The 19,338-nt window shown below is 50.9% G+C and overlaps 2 protein-coding genes across 14 annotated transcripts; one reads left to right on the top strand and one right to left on the bottom strand.

Moving 5' to 3' along the window:
• Nucleotides 1-1,988: 1,988 nt before the first annotated feature.
• Nucleotides 1,989-13,157, top strand: LOC146755504 (man(5)GlcNAc(2)-PP-dolichol translocation protein RFT1-like). Of its 13 annotated transcripts, XM_085525469.1 has the most exons (13): nt 2,973-3,085; nt 3,204-3,289; nt 3,399-3,515; nt 3,903-4,092; nt 4,718-4,819; nt 5,264-5,398; nt 6,090-6,168; nt 6,439-6,489; nt 7,227-7,357; nt 8,480-8,624; nt 9,237-9,342; nt 10,418-10,667; nt 11,119-12,364. In XM_085525469.1, the coding sequence occupies exons 1-13, from the start codon at nt 3,023-3,025 to the stop codon at nt 11,281-11,283; spliced, it is 1,620 nt and encodes a 539-aa protein (XP_085381595.1). In that variant the 5' UTR covers nt 2,973-3,022; the 3' UTR covers nt 11,284-12,364. The 13 variants fall into 13 exon arrangements, 11 of the variants coding, with proteins under 11 accessions (XP_085381597.1, XP_085381598.1, XP_085381591.1 ...); XM_085525466.1 differs by having other exon boundaries at nt 6,090-6,489; XM_085525467.1 differs by lacking the exons at nt 3,204-3,289; nt 3,399-3,515 and having other exon boundaries at nt 2,024-3,085.
• On the bottom strand, nt 12,770-19,316 carry LOC146755503 (maestro heat-like repeat-containing protein family member 7). The gene is made up of 21 exons (XM_085525461.1): nt 19,098-19,316; nt 18,873-18,995; nt 18,607-18,686; nt 18,379-18,496; nt 18,177-18,263; nt 17,802-17,906; nt 17,489-17,669; nt 17,306-17,412; nt 16,936-17,085; nt 16,636-16,790; nt 16,386-16,533; nt 15,987-16,165; nt 15,766-15,903; nt 15,490-15,604; nt 15,209-15,346; nt 14,818-14,994; nt 14,357-14,512; nt 14,075-14,176; nt 13,878-13,986; nt 13,726-13,785; nt 12,770-13,611 (listed from the first exon to the last, which is right to left on the bottom strand). The coding sequence occupies exons 1-21, from the start codon at nt 19,314-19,316 to the stop codon at nt 13,442-13,444; spliced, it is 2,817 nt and encodes a 938-aa protein (XP_085381587.1). The 3' UTR covers nt 12,770-13,441.
• Between the last annotated feature and the right edge of the window lie 22 nt (nt 19,317-19,338).

The following is a 19,338-nucleotide window of genomic DNA, read 5'->3' as shown; positions in this document are numbered from 1 at the left end:
TCATTCTTAGGTTTTTGCCTTGGAAAACGAGAGGATCAGAGGCATGCTATGAAGGAGCTGGCGTGCTCCTTCAGTGACAGAAAGGGAGACAGATGGTGAGCTTTGGTTCTTGAAACCTCCATCCATTTCTGCAAGGAGAGGACATTCATTCTTTTAGGCTTTCTGCATTATTTCAGTCTCTAAATGCAGTTAACAGTTTCACTTAGTGAAGTGTGCTTTAATTCCTGTCCTGTGCCTTCCAGCTGTAATGCTTGAGCAGTGGAAATGCTGTGTTTTCCCCAGGGGGGGAAGACGGTCTTGTGAAGGACAAAGTGTTTGGGAACCATTGGGATGAAAAGGAAGTTCAGGAACCGCATGGCATAAGTTTCAAAGAAAATCCCCAGGATGGTTTTTTAATCTTATAAAGGAATGATCTGCTCCACTTCTCCCTTATTTGTGACTTGTGTTTAGTTATGTCGGTGTGTGCTGTAAGGTGTGCTGCTTCAGTTGACGTTACCCAGGCTGAAAACACCAGAGGAGAGCAACAAGGATGAGACAGTATCGTGGAATACAGTGCAGTTTATAGCATGCATGTGCTGTACAAGCATTCTGACTATCAATATGCTTTCCTTGTTGTCCATAAAATTCCTCTCATTCACTTCCAGGAGAAGACTGGGAAGTCCTTCTTTTCCACGTGTTGTCTGTTCACCTTACAGACTGCATTGGAATAGTTAGACTGACATTTCCTATTTATGCACAGCTGGGTACAGGATGGGCAGTAACACACGAAGCTGTCTCGGATTTGCCCACCTGGCTCTGGTGATGTCAGCACATTTCGGTCCCTGTAGCAGTTCAGTGCTGCTGGTTTTTGCACTCTGCTGGTCAAACACTTCAGAAATAGTTGCAGAGGAGAGTTCTGTGTTTTTTTGTTTTGAATCCACCTCGGTGTGTGTGGGGGAGGCAGCTCTCGGCCCTACACTGACTGCTTTGGCAGACCCATCCAGTTTCCTCTGTAGTGTTCTCCACATGTGGTTGTGAAATCCAGTGGCTGACCTCTTTTCTAAATACTGAGTCACCATTCTTTTAAAATAAGTGATGCCAGAATTCTCCCTTGTTTTCAGGACCTTTCTTTCTACTTCTGCAAGTATTGAGCATTTCTCCCTTGTCCATTCTGCACAATCACTTTTCAAGTAACTTTATTATTCTTTTTGCTTTACTGTGTTCTGGTGTAAGTAACTGTTTGGTTTGTCTTCCAAGCAAAAGATCTGCTAACAAAGACTGCTTTCCTTCAGCAATGCAGGAGCAGCCACCGAGGAGTGTGCTGTGCCCCACAGTTAGCACAGAGCGTGTTCTTCACGTGGGCACACCTTCTGTGTGTAGAACACGGACAGTAACGATGGTGTTAGCAAAGATGAAGTGTTCTGTTTTCTCAGTTCAGTTCTGAGCAAATAGCTGATATGTCTTCACTGCACTACCCAGCTGGAACCACCTGATGTCCTGCATTATTAACGTGGTTAAATGGTATTGCGTGTAAGTAAATGTCTTAGCTTGGCCTCTTGCTAACGATGCTAGACTTTGGCTCAGAGGTAAAAAGGGACCAAATGTAAGCCTGGGCTGCAAAACAGCCAGCAGACTGAATGAGTTCACTTTTTATTGGTGAGTCGTCATGTGCTTCAAGAAAATGACACGCAAAGCTCATAGCAGCCTCACATGGATTTGGTTGAAAAACCCAGTGTTGCACAGTGAAAAGGGCTGCTCACCCTTTTATCTGTATGGTTTAACAAGGCAAGTCTGATTTTGGGCCTCCCCTGTTGCAAATTACACATTCCACTCTCTGTACCGCTGATCTGATCTCATTGTTAAGCACCACAGTTCTCTCTTTTGTTTTAATAATCACACAAAGGTCTGGAAAACTGCCATAATTCAATAAAAAAGCAAGGCTGACTTCATGGTTTCCTGGCTAGCTCTCTCCTAGGCTGCAGTGAACCTGCATATACCCTTCGGAAACGTTACTGACAACATTACGGGGTTTCGTTCTGTACAATGTAATGTTTGTGAGAGGATGAAGTGATTCAAGTCACAGGCTCGGGGTATGGTGTCACTGCAGTAGTCAGAAGTGGCATTTGTGCCTTGCTGCTCCCATAGGGATGCTGTGGGGCTCTGTTTCTGTTGGAAAGATTTCAGGTTCGCCACAGACAGAGAACAGGTTTTTGCTTTCTGTATTGTGCTTTCAGCATAATTGATCGCATCAGGTTTTGTGTGCGGATGGACAGGAGTTTGCTCCACATCAGACATGGAATGTTAGGAGTATGGTGTGCACGGAGGATGTCAGTGCTGGTTTAGCCTCAGACGTGGGGTCAGAGCCTCTTCTTTGAACCTCTCCACATTCCTCAGGATGCGATGGGAGTGTTCTACCGCTTAGAACAGCCTGAGGTGACTCGTGAAGTGTCTCTTACGATGAACCTTCGGTACTATTGGATTCTCAGAAAAGAGTCGTACATTTTAGGTAGGATGATAAGGCACAGATAAAATGAGGTGGTGAAGTTGTATTGTACGGGCTGCTCCAAAAGTAATGCCTGCCGTTTATTTCCATGGGAACTGCACCGGGTGCAAAGAGCACAACAGCACAGTTGTGTGGAGCAGTGTCAGCTACAAAGCGCCGTGTCTCAGCACTGTCACTACCAGCAGCTCCGTGTTTTGGCCAGCAAAGAACAAGAGCCGAATGCGGCGCTGCTAAAAGCTGCATGGCCAGATCTGGGGCTTTTCTTTCCTGTCCGTGCCCCCAGTGCTGCAATGCACCACATCACTGCGCTCACACGCGCTGCTTGTGCTCCATCCACATTCACAAGTGGAGCTGGACGCCTCTGGCTGCCATTTCCCCGCACACTGAGGCCGTACATTGTATCGCTGCACACCCCGCTGTGTCACCCCGCCGCCACCTGCTGACAGGCACCACACGGGTCGGGTTCAGCTCTGCTGCCGTCCGCCCCCTCGTGACGTCATCGCGGCGCGACGCCGTCCTTCCGGCCGGTCGCTCGGTGTCATGGCGGCCGTCGGTGCTCTCCGTCAGACCGCCCGCCTGGCCTCGTCCAGCGCCCTGCTGCAGGTGCGGGCCGACCCGGGACCCCCGGCCCCGCCTCCTCCCGCTCCTCGCCCTCCTGGGCGGCGCCCGCGGGAGCCGGCCCGGCCCCCCGGCAGCGCTTTCCTCCCCCGTTCCCCCGCAGGTGCTGTTCCGGGCGGTCACCTTCGGGCTGAACGCGCTGACGCTGCGCTACCTGTCCAGGGAGCTCCTCGGCGTCGTCAGCGTGAGGTGACGCCGCGCTGCCCCGGCAATGGGAGCTGCCGGGAACCGCCTCTGGTGGCCGGGTTTCCTTGGCACGGAGCGGGGCCGACCCCGTGTCCCGTCGTGTCTCCCGCAGGCTGACGCTGCTCTATTCCACCGCGGTGTTCCTGGCCAGGGAGGCGTTCCGCAGGGCCTGCTTGAGCGGCGGCGCGGAGCGGAGCTGGGCCGCGACCATCAACCTGCTGTGGCTGACGTGAGAGCGGCTCCGCTTTGCTTTAGAGCTCACTCCTGGTTCCGGCTGGAGGAGGCGGCGGGTCCTGCAGCGGGACCTGCACGAGGCGGCCCGTGTCTGCAGCCCGTGTCTGCACTGCATGCCGTGCATGTTTTCTTCTGCTGACTCCACTGCCGTTGCCTGGAAGGCTCACTGTAACAGTTACATTGGGGCTATCAGACTCATAGCTGCAAGTAGTAGCTCGCACTGACAGGTTTTACACCAAAACTTGTAGCTACAATAGCAATGAGTTTGTCTGATCTCTTTCGACATACGTAAAGTACAGCAGCGTGGGAAATTTGAATCAGATTTTCTCTTGTTCTTTTTTCTGCTGAAGGAAACCTGACTGTTTTTACATTAACTTTTTAGAGTCCCTCTTGGTGTCTTCTGGTCTGTTTTCCTGGGCTTCGTCTGGCTGCACGTACTTGAAGTTCCGGATCCATCCGTGGTTCCTCACTATCAGGCTGGCGTGGTGGCGTTTGGCCTCTCTGCAGTTGTTGAGCTTCTAGGGGAGCCATTCTGGGTTTTAGCCCAGGCTCACCTGTTTGTAAGGCTTAAGGTTAGTAGGGAAGCTGTGAGCATAGGGCTGTGTGGGACGGAGAAACTTCGTGCTGAAAAAGTGACGTAATGGGAATGAAGACCAGATTCCTGAACTGGATCTGTGCATGTTCAGGGGTGCTTAAAAAACAAATGAAGCTATGGGTTGCTTCGTGCTGTACGATGTAGTCATAATGTATTTGTAACGTTAATTTGCTCCTGTTTAAAAAAGGAAGTTAATTTGTTTAGAAGTTACCTCCCTAATGCTCATTAAATGTATAATCACAAGTGTTGCTCAGAGGGAGGCACAGACGCCTTCCACACTTCTGCTTTTCACTGTCGGTGTGAGGCTGTGAAATGCAGCAGCTGGGGTCACGATTGTGCCAAGCAGGATTTACTCCCATGTGGGTCCCACACAAGGGAGCGGGGCAGTGTGATGGGGGAAAAGTGCCCTATAAGACTTGAGAATGTGCAGAGATGCTGCAGCGTGAGGTGGTCAATGCAGCAGCAGAACTGTGGTAGCCACACTGACTGTGAATGCCTTACAGGTCCTTTGTGGGTTGTGTGTGTGAAACTGGAGTGCTTTGCCTTCCTGTAGGTGGTTAAGCTGGCAAAAATGAGCGTTGTCTATTTTCTCTTTCTTGAAGGTAATTGCTGAAAGCCTTTCGATAGTGTCAAAATGCACTTTGACAGTTATCTTAGTCATCCTTTATCCGCAATGGGGCCTTCACATTTTTTCCTTGGCTCAGGTAAGTTTCCTGTATTCTGTATATAAATTCTTGCTCTGAAATGTTCTTTGCTGCTGTCTGTGACATTTAACCTGCTAGATAACACTGAGGAGGTGAGAGAATGTTCCTCCGAGGTGAGGGTTTAAATGTGAAGGATTTTGGTGATAGACGTTACTTGGCGCGTTGAGCCCAGTCAGTTTAATGGGCACCTTTGTTGTGTGCCTAAAGGTACATTTTGTGAATAAGGTTGTTACGTTGTGTGTGCTTTAGCTGTTCTTGAGGGCAGAGGGCTGTGATGCTGATCTGCTGATTAAAATGAATTTAAATCAACAGTACTCTGTGTGTGGGGAGGGGAGTTACAGTAACGCCTTCAGCTAGGTTCAGAGTTGACAGGAGGAAGAACTGCCTTCACTTCTCACTGAGTTCTCACTCATTCTTTGTTTTTTTCCTTCCTTGTCTTTCCAGCTTTTGTACACCAGTGTTCTGGTGCTGTGCTATGTGGTTTGTTTTGCAAAGTTCTTGGGGTCTCCTGAAGCAACAAAGAAGTCATTTCCGATTACAAGAATGAAAGGCCTGTTACCTAACTGGATGGCGGATAAGGTGGGTCACACAGTTCATTCTTAAGTCTTTGACGAGAGCGCTTTGAAAACTGGAGTTGATGGAGTGACTGAGATTATTTCTGCTCCTGGACACCATGGCTGGTTAGGAAGCATGGTTGCATAAAATTCCATTCACAGTTGTTGCATTCAAATCCTTGTCAGAAAACCACAGTGAACCTGGAGCTCTTTGTTTCTGGGCCTCGTTGGCTGCCTCATCTGTTGATTGGAGATGGAACATTTACAGTGTTAAAGGGAGTGAGCTGGTATCAGGTAGAAGAGAATCCAGGGTTGTCTTACAGAGCTGGTACTTCAACTTCTCCTCAGACAGAACGTGGTGGTGCACAGCGTCCTGCAGATACTCAGATCTCTGATGTCCTCCAAAAAGGAAATGGGGCAAAGAAAGAAATGAAAAGGCAAAGATGAGGAAGAGACTGAGAGACTGAGGACATGAAGGCAGTTCTGTCTTGTGAGGCTTGCAGGAGTGCTTTGAAGAGCACTGAAAGATGTACAGTACTGTGAGGGGCAGAGTTATATTGGTCTGCTAAACAACTTTTCCCCCTCTCTGGTTACTGTTGAGTGATTTACTCTGTAGAAAACTTATGCAGTTCCTTTGTGTATCTGCAAAGATGGTGATTTTCCACAAGGGAGAAAGTCAGCCAGACCAGGGTGACGCTGCTTCTTTGATTTTGCAGGCTTTCCTTAACTGGAAGGAAGCATGGCTGACTTGGAGCTTCTTCAAACAGTCCTTCCTGAAGCAGATTTTGACAGAGGGTGAGGCTCGATGTGTGGGAATGCTGGGGGAAGGAAAGTGGATACAGGTCACAAAATGGACAAGGAGCCTGGGAAGGCTGGGAGGGGATGGTGGTCAGAGCGGCACCAGCAGGTGTTGGCAACCCAGGTGCAGTTACGGAAGGTTTGTGGAGGATCAGAACTGTACCGTCCTGCTGGACATGTCTCTGGAATGCGTCCTGTTAGCAGGGCCTGGACACACACGGGGAGAGATGTGGGGGTTTGTCCTTACTTCTGTGTTTTCAACTTCAGGTGAGCGATACGTGATGACTTTTCTGAATGTGATAAACTTTGGCGATCAGGGTGAGTGTGGCGATGCTGTGCAACAATGACATCATTTTCTAGTTGCTCCTTTTTGTCTGCTTCTGAAAATACTGAAAATATTAGAAACCATTTGAAAATAACATGAAAATGTTGGAGGATTTCAGTGGCGCTGGGACGTTGAGGTGCATTTCAGAGAATGATGGGTAAATGGTTATTAAATATAACACACACCAAAAAACAAGAAACAAAACCAGAGCAACTTGTTTGAGGGTCGTGGATTTAAGGAATGCTTCTCCCTTGGATCAAAACTTGGCAGTTGTGCCTCTTCTGCTGTGCGTCTTGTTTCTGTTTTAAAAACTTGGAAGGAGGCAGCATAGTATCTGATACATTGCAGTTCCTTCTCTTCATTTTCTTGGCCCTGTTGTCTTCCTTTGCAGTCTGTTAGCTGTTACAGCAGGAACACTGTTGTTTGTAGCATCACATCTCCAACTGAATGTGCTCCATAAAAGCAGTGTCCTTACAGAGTAATGAATGGCAGCAGCAGTTCAGGTGACAGCACTGGCTGCGCCACAGGCTGATTCTCTTGCATCTGGATCTTTTATCTTCCTCTGTAGTAAGAACTGAAGGGGCTGCCTGGGGGTGTCTGGGGCTATTGCTAGATTTGCTCTAATGCTGCATTAAGTTCCACTGGTTCTCTCTTTGTTTATCAGAAATGTGGAATAGGAATTTGTGCCAGAAAAAAAGTGACAGCTTGTTGGTGTGTTTTGTTTGTGAAGGTGTGTATGATATCGTGAATAATCTCGGGTCGCTGGTGGCCAGGTTCATCTTTTTGCCTATTGAAGAGAGTTTTTATGTCTTTTTCGCTCAAGTATTGGAAAGAGGGAAGAATGTAAAGGATCAGAAGCAGGTACGTTTGTTAGTATTGGTTCCACATGAAATGCTTACCTTCTGTTGGAGATCAATTGTATCAGGAGTGTGACTGACGTGTGTTTAAATTACTGAGTGTAAAGACATTTGGAAAGAAACTTGAAGTGGAGACCATGCCGAAGGAGTCTGGACAAAAAGCAAATGGATAAAAAGGTAGCGAAGTAGGAGTTACGAGGTGCAATGACATAATGCTGCATTGTCTGGTAATTGAAGTTAAAATCCTCTACTCCAACAGCATGGTGCTTGTGCACCATGTCTGTGCAGCTGTGCTGAGGCAATTACTGTAGGTTCAATCTCTTTCCAGCAAATAAGTGGCACTTGACAATATTTGACTGAGTTGAAAATACAGCAGGCTGGTAAGCATTGAGCGCTTCAGAGGGTGCCCTTTCCAGAGGAAGACAGCTGTGTTTTGGCTGAGCTTTGGGATTGTTTGCACAGTAACGATGGTTACATGAAGGAGAGGTTTCTGTATGCTCTAGAAGAAATTCTTGGTCAGATAGGAAGGTCCCAGTCAGCCAAGTGTCGTGTCTCACGTTAATGGTAGGCTGACAGAGGTGTACCTGTGTGTGTGTTTGACGTGGAGTGTTCATGGTGTGTTTGTGTGTGGGCTTATCCCGTGCACCTGGCAGGAGGTTTGACTCCTCATGAGGGGTGTGGGCAGCTGCATCTTACCATGTACAGAACTCACAAGTGGCTCCTTATGCTGTGGCGAAACTTGTAGTCCAGTGTAACAATGAAGACGTGGCCCTTTTGGTGATTCAGGCTGTGGCCCTGGGCAAATGCTGTGCTTTTCTTTGCTATTTACTGGCTGCTGTTTGCCCCTTTCCTTAAGCCCTGAAACAGAGCTGTCAATGGCTGATCTTTGTTGAGAGTTCTGCATATAATACGGAAGAGAATAAGAATACCTGAGCACAGCTGGAAGCCAGGACCAAGTGTGTAGGTGTGTCAATACCAAAAAATAGTCTTGGCTGTGCCTTGCATTGTGCCAGTGGACTTTTTCCCCCTGGAACAGTTTCTCTTGGTGACAGCAGCAGTTGTGCTGGTTCTAGTTCGTGTAATTGACTGCTGGGTTTTGTTGTTTTGTTTCTGTTTTTTTCTCCAGGATGATGTTGCTATGGCTTCGAATGTGTTAGAACTGCTGTTGAAGTTGGTGCTTCTGATTGGCCTTACCATTGCTGTTTTTGGATGTGCCTTTTCTCAGCTGGCTCTGGATATTTATGGAGGTTCAATGCTCAGTTCTGGAACAGGTAAAAAGCTTTAGCTGTGTTTTTTGTTTCTCAGCTCTGTTCTGAGCTCTTGGCTCGGTCAGCTTTCTGTCTGAAAAAAATCAGCTCAGGTTAAAAGGAGCTTCAAGTAGCCTCATTCTGGTAGAATTATTTGATTGCTTTGCCCTCCTGTAGATGCATGCATTTAGAATATTCCAACTGTAGCACCACAGCTCCCAAAGTTACCTGCAGGGATGCTTGCAGAGGCTGGAATGTAGCCCAGCAGTAGTTTTAACAATATTAGGAGGTTTACAAGGAAGGAAGGATAAAGCATTGGCTTTTCCTGACTTGTGTCACGTGTACCAGCTTATGGCCCAATAAATACAACCACCACTTTTGTGGAGGAGATCTTGTCTGTTACATTAATAGCTGCTGCCGCCTTGTACTTTGTGTTTGGGTTCCCCTTGCTTTGTTTATTCTGTTTGTCATCTTGTCAAGATGTCCAGACCAGAAGCTTCTCAAAGGGACACAGAAGTTGCTGTTATCATCGGTGATAATGTTACAGCTTCTGTTGTGGAGTATGAAACTGTGGCTTTATAAAAGAAATAATGATCTCTTTATCCTTGTAATGCTGCTGTCTTTATTTTGTTGTAGGTCCCGATCTTCTCCGGTGCTACTCGTTGTATGTCCTATTTCTTGCTGTCAATGGAGTAACAGAATGTTTCACGTTTGCTTCGATGTGCAAAGAAGAAGTGGACAGGTGAGGAGTACCCCCAGTGCATCTGTGTGTGATTTGCATGGAGTTAAGCATGCAAATGGGGAACAATTGTTCTGCTTGGATATTCGCTTGGAAATGCTTTTCTGTTACTGAGAAGGCAGTTTCTTTTTGCAGTCGTTTTAAGGACTGTGTGCAGACCTCGATGTAAAAGCTTTAGTTTAAACCTTTGGGTAAAAAGGATCCGAACTGACAAGGTTATTAGCTTTTAATACACAGCAAACTGGGAAAGTAATTTAATGTGAAGTCTTATTTTCTGTACATGTACGTGAATAGAAGCTTCAGTTTTTAAGGTGGACTGTTATGTTAAACTCCTTAAAGTCTTGCAGCTGTTAAAACTTCTCAGTCACAGTTTCTATAGATCACATTTGGGATGACATGAGTTCAGTGGTTTATCGGCCTTGAGGAGAGCTCTGGACAAGATGACTTCCTGTGATGTTTTGCAGCCTGGATGTTTTCTTGGTTCTCTGTTGTGGTGTGTTGGCACTGCAACCTGATGGCTGCCATCGGACTTGTTTCACTTCTGTGGCTGTTGTCTATTACAGCTCTGTTCCAAATTAATTAGGCCTTTATTTTTTTTAGGTCATTAATTAAAAGAGATCCTCTTTTAGCAGTTTAGCAATTGAGCAATTCTTTTTAGATGTGCAAGGACTGCTTTTGTCCCCCTTTCCAAGTGTGATCTTCTCTTTAAAGCCACTGTTTGGAGCAGGACTAAGTGTCACCCTATTGAGCGTTATTGTTCTTCAGTACCGAATAGAGAAGGAAAAAGTCCTCAGTGTTTGACACTGCTAATTATTGTTAGTAGGTTTTCTGAAGTGAATGCACAGGTGAATAGTAGGATAGAATTTCCTTCACTTAAAGTAGTTGTTGGTTTAGTTTACTCAACGTATTTTTCATTCTTGTGCTGCATTTCTTTTCTCAGCCTTGCCGGCTGTTAGCAGATGACAGGAGTTGTTGCTCCCATGTTTTAGAAAGCGAATGGATTTTTATCTTCTGAAAATGAGTTTAGTAATTAAATAGTGCAACTGCATATGTTGTTTATATTGTTTCTTCTTCCTAGGTACAATTTTGTTATGCTGGCCTTGTCCTTCGTGTTCCTGTGCATCTCTTATTTCTTGACCCGCTGGCACGGAAGTGTTGGCTTCATCCTTGCCAACTGCTTTAATATGGGTATTCGCATTGCTCACAGCATCCAGAACATCTATGAGTACTTCAAGGAAAGCTCCTACAGACCTTTGACAGGCTTGCTTCCCTCACCGTTTTTAATACTCGCTTATGTCATAAGTGGAGGAATTACTGTTTATTCAGAGGTAAGTATCTGCCTCGGGATGTTCCTTTCACTGCGGAGGTTTGTCAGATGGCTTCATTACCAGAAGGAAAGAAATATTATCAACAGGAAAGGCTTACAACCATAGCCTTGGAGATTTCCATTACATCTTGCAAGGCTGCGTATAGATCTATTAAAAATGAAACAAAGACATGCAATTATATTGATCTTCAGATGTGTGCCTGCTTGCCTTCTCCAGGTGGCAGAGAACTGTGTACCTAATGAGTCAGACAGTTCTGCTGGCCATCTGTATATCCACATTCTTAGTTCTTGGTAATTGATGGTGATAGTGCAAAGAAATGGTCACTAAAGATTCGGTTAAAAAAATAAAAAAGCAGTGCAGGGGGAATAAAACAACAACATCTATCATGTATGTAGCTGGCCTACCTTGTGCCAACTGGTTTTCCTTCAGTTGCTGGTTTCCTTTGTTTTAGGCATTCTTCTGCTGCGATAAGGGTTGGATGTCAAGGCTGATTCACATCAGCATTGGGGCGCTGTGCTTTGCAGCTACCACCATTACCATGTTCTGCACAGAGACCAAGCTGGTCCACTTTGTCAGAAGCCAGTTCCTCTCCCAGTATATGAAGAAAGGAACATGAAATGCTCGTGGGCAGAATAATTCTTGTTCGTGGCTACAATTATGGAGGGTTGTATTCTTTGCACGGGTCTGCCTGGATAAAGGTTTCCACATGAGTTTGTTGGAAGTATTGATATTGACAGTATAAGTGGTTGCTGACTAAACTACTCTGTACAGTGAAAGAGAGCCGAGTAATTTTCTCTTCATGCATCATTCGTTCTTAGCTTTTCTTCCAACAGCCTCGTTGGTGATGAAGGTCTGTAGTGCACCTGCCTGACATGAACTGATGGCCAGAATTAATGTGGGGAGCTCCCATTCTTACTGGTAGGGAGACATATATGAAGGCATTGTATGGCTTACGTCTTAATTAACATGTAATTAAGAATACCCTTATTGAGGATGGTGGGCTGTTGAAAAAGTTAGCAAAGAAATGGTTTGATGTTGAAAAACAAAAACCAGAACCAAAACCTGAAGCAAACACTGGAGCGAGGACCAAGCACGAAACCAGTACCAAAGTGGAACGTAATGCAGCGCAGAAAAACCTGAGTTATCGGTGCCCTGAAGTGAGAAGCATTAAACAGACAGTTCTGGTACTTGCAGGGAAGCTACTGGAATATGCAGCGTGTCCAAGTCCAAGCTGGCTGTGTGAGTTTACTTCTGTCAGCATCATTCATGTAAGGAGAGAATCGATTAGCTTGTCAGAAATGCTCTGAAGCTTTTCTCTAGACAGAAGTGTGGTGGGTTTTTGAGCAGTGCCGAACAACAGCTGTGAATTACAGTCACGTCCAAGTTCCAGAAGGTAGAGTTAAATATCATTGACTTCACTGCTGTTCTGTTCCTACCTGAGGTGATCAGTGCAGTTATGAGCAGATTTGTCTCGCCTTTCTGCAAAGTGGAACGTTGTGTATGTTGAATGAGATTTCCTTCTGGGTTTGTGCGTGTTGGATCTCTTGCTTTTGGATTAAAAAAATGCTGCTTTTTCTTACAACGAGGTTTTTCATCTGGTTGCTCCTTTTTGTGTTTGTTATAAACCTTTGTGTTGATTTAATTTATTGAAAATGTCAATGCTCAGAAGCAATAAAGCATTGAATTTTGTTTCCTAAGGGCGCCATGTCGTATTGCTGGTCTAAGATGTGACTTCAGAGCATACGAGCAGCACGTTGTAACAACCAGCATTCCCTTCACATGGTTTGAGTGGAGCAGGAAATGCCGAGTGTGCTGAGACGTACAGCATGAAGACTTCACTGTCATCACATAGCAAACTCCACAGGTCCTGAGACAGCTCTAGAAGCATCTTCACTTCCACTGGCAGTGAGGAGTTGGTACCAATGGACAGAGCTGACGAGGTGAAATGCTTTCTGGTATCACTGTGGTACCGTTAGAAATGTTTGGTTCTGTTAGAAATGTTTTCTTAACTGTCGCCTCCAAATCCGGCGACAAGTCAAGGCTGCGTGTGAAAGTACCGTGCCTCCACACATGGGGAACAGATGAGACTCACACACAGTGCGTAATGCCAAAAGAACGAATTTAATGCCTTGCAACAAATAGTATATACCGGTACATGTGACCGCCCCCATCAGGTACTTGTGACCTCCCTGACTCCAGCCCAGGTGCACCCAACAGCTTTGTCTCAAGTGATGCACGGTCATAGTTTACAAATCCTGATGAGCGGGCTGAAAGGAAGTGATCACACTATGATACAGGAACATCCCCTTCACCCGAGATTTCTGTCCAGGTTTTGTCTTCTCCAATTTAGAAAAGGCTCATTGGTAGGCTAACAGCATTGTAACCAGCATTACTAACACATCAAATGCCTATTCCCATAGATTCCAGCATTGGTAACATTAGATCCTATTTGATTCACATCCAATTTATTAATAAAATAGAAGCACACTGGATAATAACCTGGATAATGCCTAATAATTGCAGTTCCTGAGACTGCATTGGAAATGCTAGAAATTCTCCCATTATGTCGCTCCGCTGTTATCTGCAGTATAACAGGTTACAAAGCAGCACACGGGCCCAGTCACTATGAAAACTGGATACTAGGGCCAGTCCTAACGACTCCCATTTACTTTCCAAAAGCACAATTTGTGCGGGCGATGGGGCAAAGGGAAGTGATGTGCCCGAGGAGTGGGGCTGAGCAGCAGGCAGGAGATGCTGGGAGCTTTGCAGGGCGCTCAGCTGTCTGCCCGGGAGGAGCGCCACCTCCTCCATGTGCCACGGAGCCTGGTGGAGAGCTGCCCAATGGCTCCTTGTGGATGTGGCCTCGTTTCCTTCAGGATCTTCAGCGTCTGAAGGGCCAAGGAAGCGACAGCTGGACTGGGGTCATGCTTCATTCCCTGAAGGCCTGCGATAAGAGGAACAGAGAGGCATGATGACCCAGCTCTCCCCTCTGGCAGGAGGGAGCGAGGGACAGGCATGTCACCTGCTGGCTGCCCCAACATCCCACTCCCTGGCTTACTTTGGTAGATGTGCTCTCTGTCAGCCCGCTGCTCATCCCTCATGTGCCGCCCTAAGAGCCCTGCGAACACAAAGCCCCGTCAGCGACCCCCGCTGTTCCGTGGGTGCAGCATGGAGGGCCGGGGATGGGGGAAGCTCAGCCTCGTGGCTCACCGATGAACCTCACGGCCTCCAGTCGCAGGGTTTCCTGCAGGCTCTGCAGGTAGAGCAGGCAGTCGCCCAGGTAGTCCTGCGCTGCACTCTGTCTCCTCCTCTTGGTCAGCTGAAGAGGGAAGAATGTGAGGTCAGTGCAGGCTGGTCCCGACCCTGTCCTGGGGTGTGGGAATGGGCATACTGTTGCGCATACACACCATGCAGTCGCTGATCTGCCAGAACTGCTCTGTCTGCACCAGGTGCTCCAGCTTCCTCCAGCGCAGGAACCGTGCAGCACCAAGGAGGGCTTTCTGGGAGGCCTGCCAAAGAGCTGAGATAGCACCGCAGCCCGAGCAGCCGCAGAGCCCGTGTCCCCAGAGCCCCTCTGCAGGGAGGATGCAGCAGCAGGGGCTGATGCTGCTGTGGGCTGCAGTACTCTTGATGTATGGGGGGCACCACGGGAGCAGCATCACCCTCCCCCAGATGAACCTGATTCCCACCTTGGACACGTTCTCTTCCTCATCGTGCAGGTGTAGATACAGCAGGACCAGGTTCCTGCACACCGTCTTCTGCATCTTCCTCTTTTCTTGGCCCTCCACAAAGCTCAGCGTTTTGAGGAAGAAGTCGATGGAGAGCTGACGCACCGTGCCGGACTCCTGTGGAGGAGGAAGGAAGGACATCTGTGTCAGCAGCTCCAAGTCCATGGCAAGCAGGGACAGCACCACCAGTGAAGTGGGGGCAAAATCTCCGAGCTGAGAGGATGCAGATCTTGAGGATGCCCTCAGAACTGCTCCAAAGTGTGCAAGCTCTGCCCAGCGGAAAGTCTGCCCAGGACCACGCAGTGCCTGAACCTGGTGAGCGGCCAGGAAAGTCCCCTGGTGCGCTGTCACAAGGCAGCAGGCATGGGCACGCTGGGCTGGCAGCCACATCCCTCGTGTGCTGGACTCCCTATCATCCTTACATCGTTAAGCAGAGCTGGGAGCTTGCCGGCCAGCTCCAGAGCCATGACGCTGAGCTTAACCTCCTTCAGGAGGTGCAGCAGGTTGCTGAATATTGGTAGGGCCGTGGCACGGATGTCACTATCTGCATCCTGCAGCTGCTCCATGATGCACGGCAGGAAGATGATCATTGTCCTTGCCTGTGGGGAAAAACACCCCATCCTTTAGGTACGGCAGCAAGCGTAATGAGGGCAAGGCTACTCCAGTACCAGCCCTGAATAGCAGGCAGTGATGGGGTGGGCAGAGCGCACCAGCTCCTCACTGCCTGAAGAGTTGCCGAGTTGTACATGGCCCCGCTACAGCCCCATGGCAGGCCCAGCCCAACCTGTGGCATTCCTGGCCACCCCTGCTCACCGTGTCCTGCCTCTTGCTGAGCTGCAGGATGCCCCTGAGCACCAGCTGCTGCATGCCCACCCTCTTGCTCTGCAGATAGTGGGCAAAGATTCCTATGATGCGGTGCAGCTCTTTGCTGAGGTCCATGCATTCCAGCATCTGCAACAACACACGTGGCTCTTAGTGCTGGATCTAACAGTCAGCTTGGGGAAAGACAGCAGGCCCCGAGGGAGGCAGCAGGGCTCGTGCTGCCAGTGGCCTTGCAGCCTCCAGTGTTCTCTGCTTCTGCAGCTGTTGCTCACCTCAACGAGGAAGACCATGGCCACCATATCCCAGGAGTAGAAGTTGGTGCTGAGCAGCTCAACCAGCTGCTGGAAGATGGGGTCACGCAGAGCAGCAGGCAGTTCCCTCATCACCCTGCAGGGATAAGAAGGCACCGTGAGCCCTGAACCAGGCAGACGCAGCTCTGGCTGTGCAGCCCTCTTGCCACTGCTGCAGGGGCCACAGGCTCTGGTGCTGTGGCTGCAGTTTGGCTGAGAACTGGGGACCCCCGTGACACCACAAGGAAGGGCTCCCACCTGGCCACCACCTGCACACCCTGGAGGTGGGTCACAGTGCTGAGAAGCGCGTCCCAGCCCCCCTGCTCCTGGATGGCCTCCATCTGCTTCTGGAGGCCCACGCTGCAGAGCAGCACCTTCAAGGACTGCACCGCGGACCTGCAGGTGGAGAAGGGTGCGAGTCACATCAGGAGCCCCAGCACCGGGTCCCTGGGTGCAGCAGGGGGACGGGGATGTGGCACCTGATGGGAGTGAGCTGGTGCTGCTGTTGCCCCTCACAGAAGATTTCCACCTCCTGCAGCGTCAGCTCCGTGGTGAAGGACACTTGCAGGAGAAGGGCTGGGAAGAGCTGGGGGAAGATGGCTTCAGCCTCCTTGAGGACCAGAGGCAGCTGGAGTATCTCTGGTAGGATCCTTGCTGCCTGCAGAAAGCACCCGGATATGATTCTTGCCCTGTCCCCTGGGTTTCCATCCCGTCTTTAGAAGTGTAGGGATGGAGAAAGGGAGGGGGGGGGAGGGAGACCCCCAGAGCCCCAGGCAGGTCTATGGATGCATCCCAGGGCAGGAAGAAGGCTTCGGGGGTGGACAGGGAAGGGGAGTGGGGACTCAGCTGGGGTTCAGCTGGGTGAATGAGGAACTCACGGCCAGGGCAAGGACACGTGGCCTCTCCTTGATGAATGGGGAGGTGTGCTGCAGAGTGTGGTTTATGAGCACTTGGAACACCTCCTGCAGCACCGTCTTCACGGTTGAAGACTCCGAGAGCATTTCCCTCCACATGGTGACAGCAACTCTGCAGGTCCCCAGGGCTGTCAGCGTGGCTGCTCCTGCCTGGCTGACGGCCGTGGGGTGGGGAGGGGGGGGGAGAGGAGCCCTGAGGGCTGTGGCCCCATACCTGGAGCAGGTGAGAGAGCAGACCAGCAGGCTGCTGACCATCTCCTTTGGGAATTTGCTGGCCAGCACAAGCAAGGCCCTGCTCAGGCTTTCAAGAGCTGGCTTGGCTTTGATGGAAGGCAGGCTGCTGTGGATCGCCTTCACAATCTTTTGCACCTGGAGGGGGGGAGCATGGGTGAGAATGGGATGGCACCAGAGCAGGGCCCTGCTGCCATCCCCACTGCTGCCTGCCGGCCAAGCGCAGTGCCAGGGATGGAGCAGAGCCCCCAGGGCTGGAGCGGAGGCAGCAGCAGGTTCCCACCTGCTGTGGAGGGAAGCGAGCCTCTCCTGCGAGCACATCCACCATGTGGGCAGCCAGCTGGGTGCTGTGGAGGCTCGGTGCTTTCATGCTCTCAATGGCTGTGAGTAAAATGTTGACCTTTTCAGGGTACAGGAGGTATTTCAGAAGGACCTGTGGGAGGGAGGAGAGGAGGGATGACTTATCCTCTGCTTGGCTGCTCAGCTGTGCAGGTGTCCCAGGAGAACTGGGAGCAGAGGCTGTGCTGGGTGATGCCAGGGATATGAAGCGTGAGGGCCCCAAAGGCACCAGGGCTGCTCGGGGACAGTGCGTGCACTCTTCCTGACACTGCAGGCCTGGGTTCTCCTGTGGGCTCAGGGTTTGCTCTTTGTACCTCGAAGATATTTCTGGCTCTGTCCTCACGGGAAACCTCCTGGTGGAGCGAAGTTTGGCTGTCCCAGAGCTGTGGTACTGTGCGCTCCTCCGGTTGCCATGGCAGTCCTGGACAGGAGCACACACGGTGTCAGTGAGGGGTCTGGGCATCTGGAGGGACCTAGCCCAACACAACTCCTCTCACTTGGGGCAGCGATGAAGATGAAAAGCTGATGAACAGCATTAATCGCCTCATCTCTGGTCCTGTCATCCGTGGAAGTGCAGGACAGGATGAGGTGTCCGACCAGCTTTCCCAGCACGGGGAAGCGTTGGTTCTCCTGGCACTTGTGCTGGAACACCGCGGTTCCAACGAAGCAGGTGCACAGCTGGGGAGAGAGGCAGCACGGCTGAGTGGGCAGCAGGGCCCAGCCCAGGCTCTGTGCAAGCCTGGACACAGGTGGGCTCTGGCTGGGGAGCCAGGATGTGGTCCCAGAGCTGAGCGCGCCGGGACTCCCTACCTCAGGCAAGACGCAGGTGTTGCTGAAGGCGAGCAGCCTGGAAATGCACACCACAGCCCTCTCCTCCACGGCCGCCAGCTGGCACGTGGTGAAGGGCAGCAGGAGCTGTGGAGAGAAAAGTTGCTGTTGTGCCCACAGCACGGGGCACTCGTCCTTCCCCTTGCTCCCCAGCTGCAGCGGGGTGGGTGATTGCGTCCCTGTCCTGCTGCAGCCCTGCCATCTTCCCGCTGCTCCCCACCCATCCCTCTAACACCACACGGGCTAGTTTTGGGCCAGCACCCCCTGCCCACAGCAGGCCCTGGGGGGACCTCGTGTGGATCCCTCCTTTGTGGCCTTGAACCATCCCCGCAAACCCCAGCGTTGCCACATCCAAACCTCCATGATGTTCTGCAGCTCCACGAGGACAAAGCGGCCAGCGCTGCTCACCAGCACCTGCAGCAGGTGGTGCAGGGCTTCCATGGTCTGCAAAGGAGGACAGGGGTCAGGGCGGCCTGCCCTGCTGCGTCCTGCTGGCAGCAGAGGGGCATCCCGGGTGCTGGTGCCCAGGAAGCGTCCCCAGGGCTCAGCTGATGCGCACCTCCACGTAGAGTGCCGCATCCAGGTCCGCGTCGTCCTCGTAGCGAGGGAGGTGGAGGACGCTGCCGAGGCAGGCACGCAGGAGGCCGTTCTTCTCCTCTGGAAGCAGCCATGCTCCACTGCGAGGGGAGAGAGGGCAGAGGTGTGATGCTCCGCTCAGCACCCTCCCGCTCAGGGCCCCGGCTGGGACCAATGCCTCCACGCTGGCAAAGCCGTGCTGGGGCAGTACCTCATGGCGGCGATGGTGCTCATGGCCTGCTGCCGGAGCTCCGTGTCCAGGTGCTCGGCGGGCTCCTCCTGCAGCAGCGCCTGTAGACACAGCGGGATGGGATGGGATGGGATGGGATGGGATGGGATGGTGCAGTGTGCCCTGCTTGGTGTGCAGAGCCCAAGCACCCCATCCAGGCCCCCAGTCCTGGCCCTCGTTCAGGGCTCCCCAGTGACCTTGCAGTGGAAGGGCTGAGCCCTCAGCCCAGCCCTGCAGTGCTCCATTACCTCAATGCACAGCACCACCTTCAGCACGTAGTCACACAGCTGGCTGTGGACCACGCTGTCCGTGATGGCAGCTGTGCAGGCAGTGCGGACGCAGGCCAGAAAGCGCAGCTTCTGTTCCTGTGTCTGAGACAGGAGGGGAGTTACAGGGGTTGGCATCGGGGGACCCCGGCACCCTCTGGGCACAGCCGGGCAGGGGCAGCCATGGAAGCACAGAGTGCACACTACCTGCGGTCTGCATGCACAGCAGGCGTCGATGTAGCTCAGGGGATCCTCGTCCTGAGGTGACACGACGGAGGCAAAAGGATCCTCAGCTGAGCCCACGGGCCCCTGCTGGGGCTGCACCCCATGCACCTCGCCGGGCCCCTGCGGGGCCGTGGGGGTGCGGGATGCTCCGCGCCTCTCTGGCCAAGCCTCTCGAACTCGGAGTGGGGGTCTCTGCTCCATCTCGCAGCGAGGAACAGCGGCG

Source organism: Coturnix japonica, chromosome 32 (genome assembly GCF_054131305.1).
Source record: "Coturnix japonica strain WE chromosome 32, WE-NBRP24, whole genome shotgun sequence".
Lineage (NCBI taxonomy): Eukaryota > Metazoa > Chordata > Aves > Galliformes > Phasianidae > Coturnix > Coturnix japonica.
Note: the sequence above shows the minus strand (reverse complement) of the source record. Positions and strands in the feature narration are given on the sequence as shown.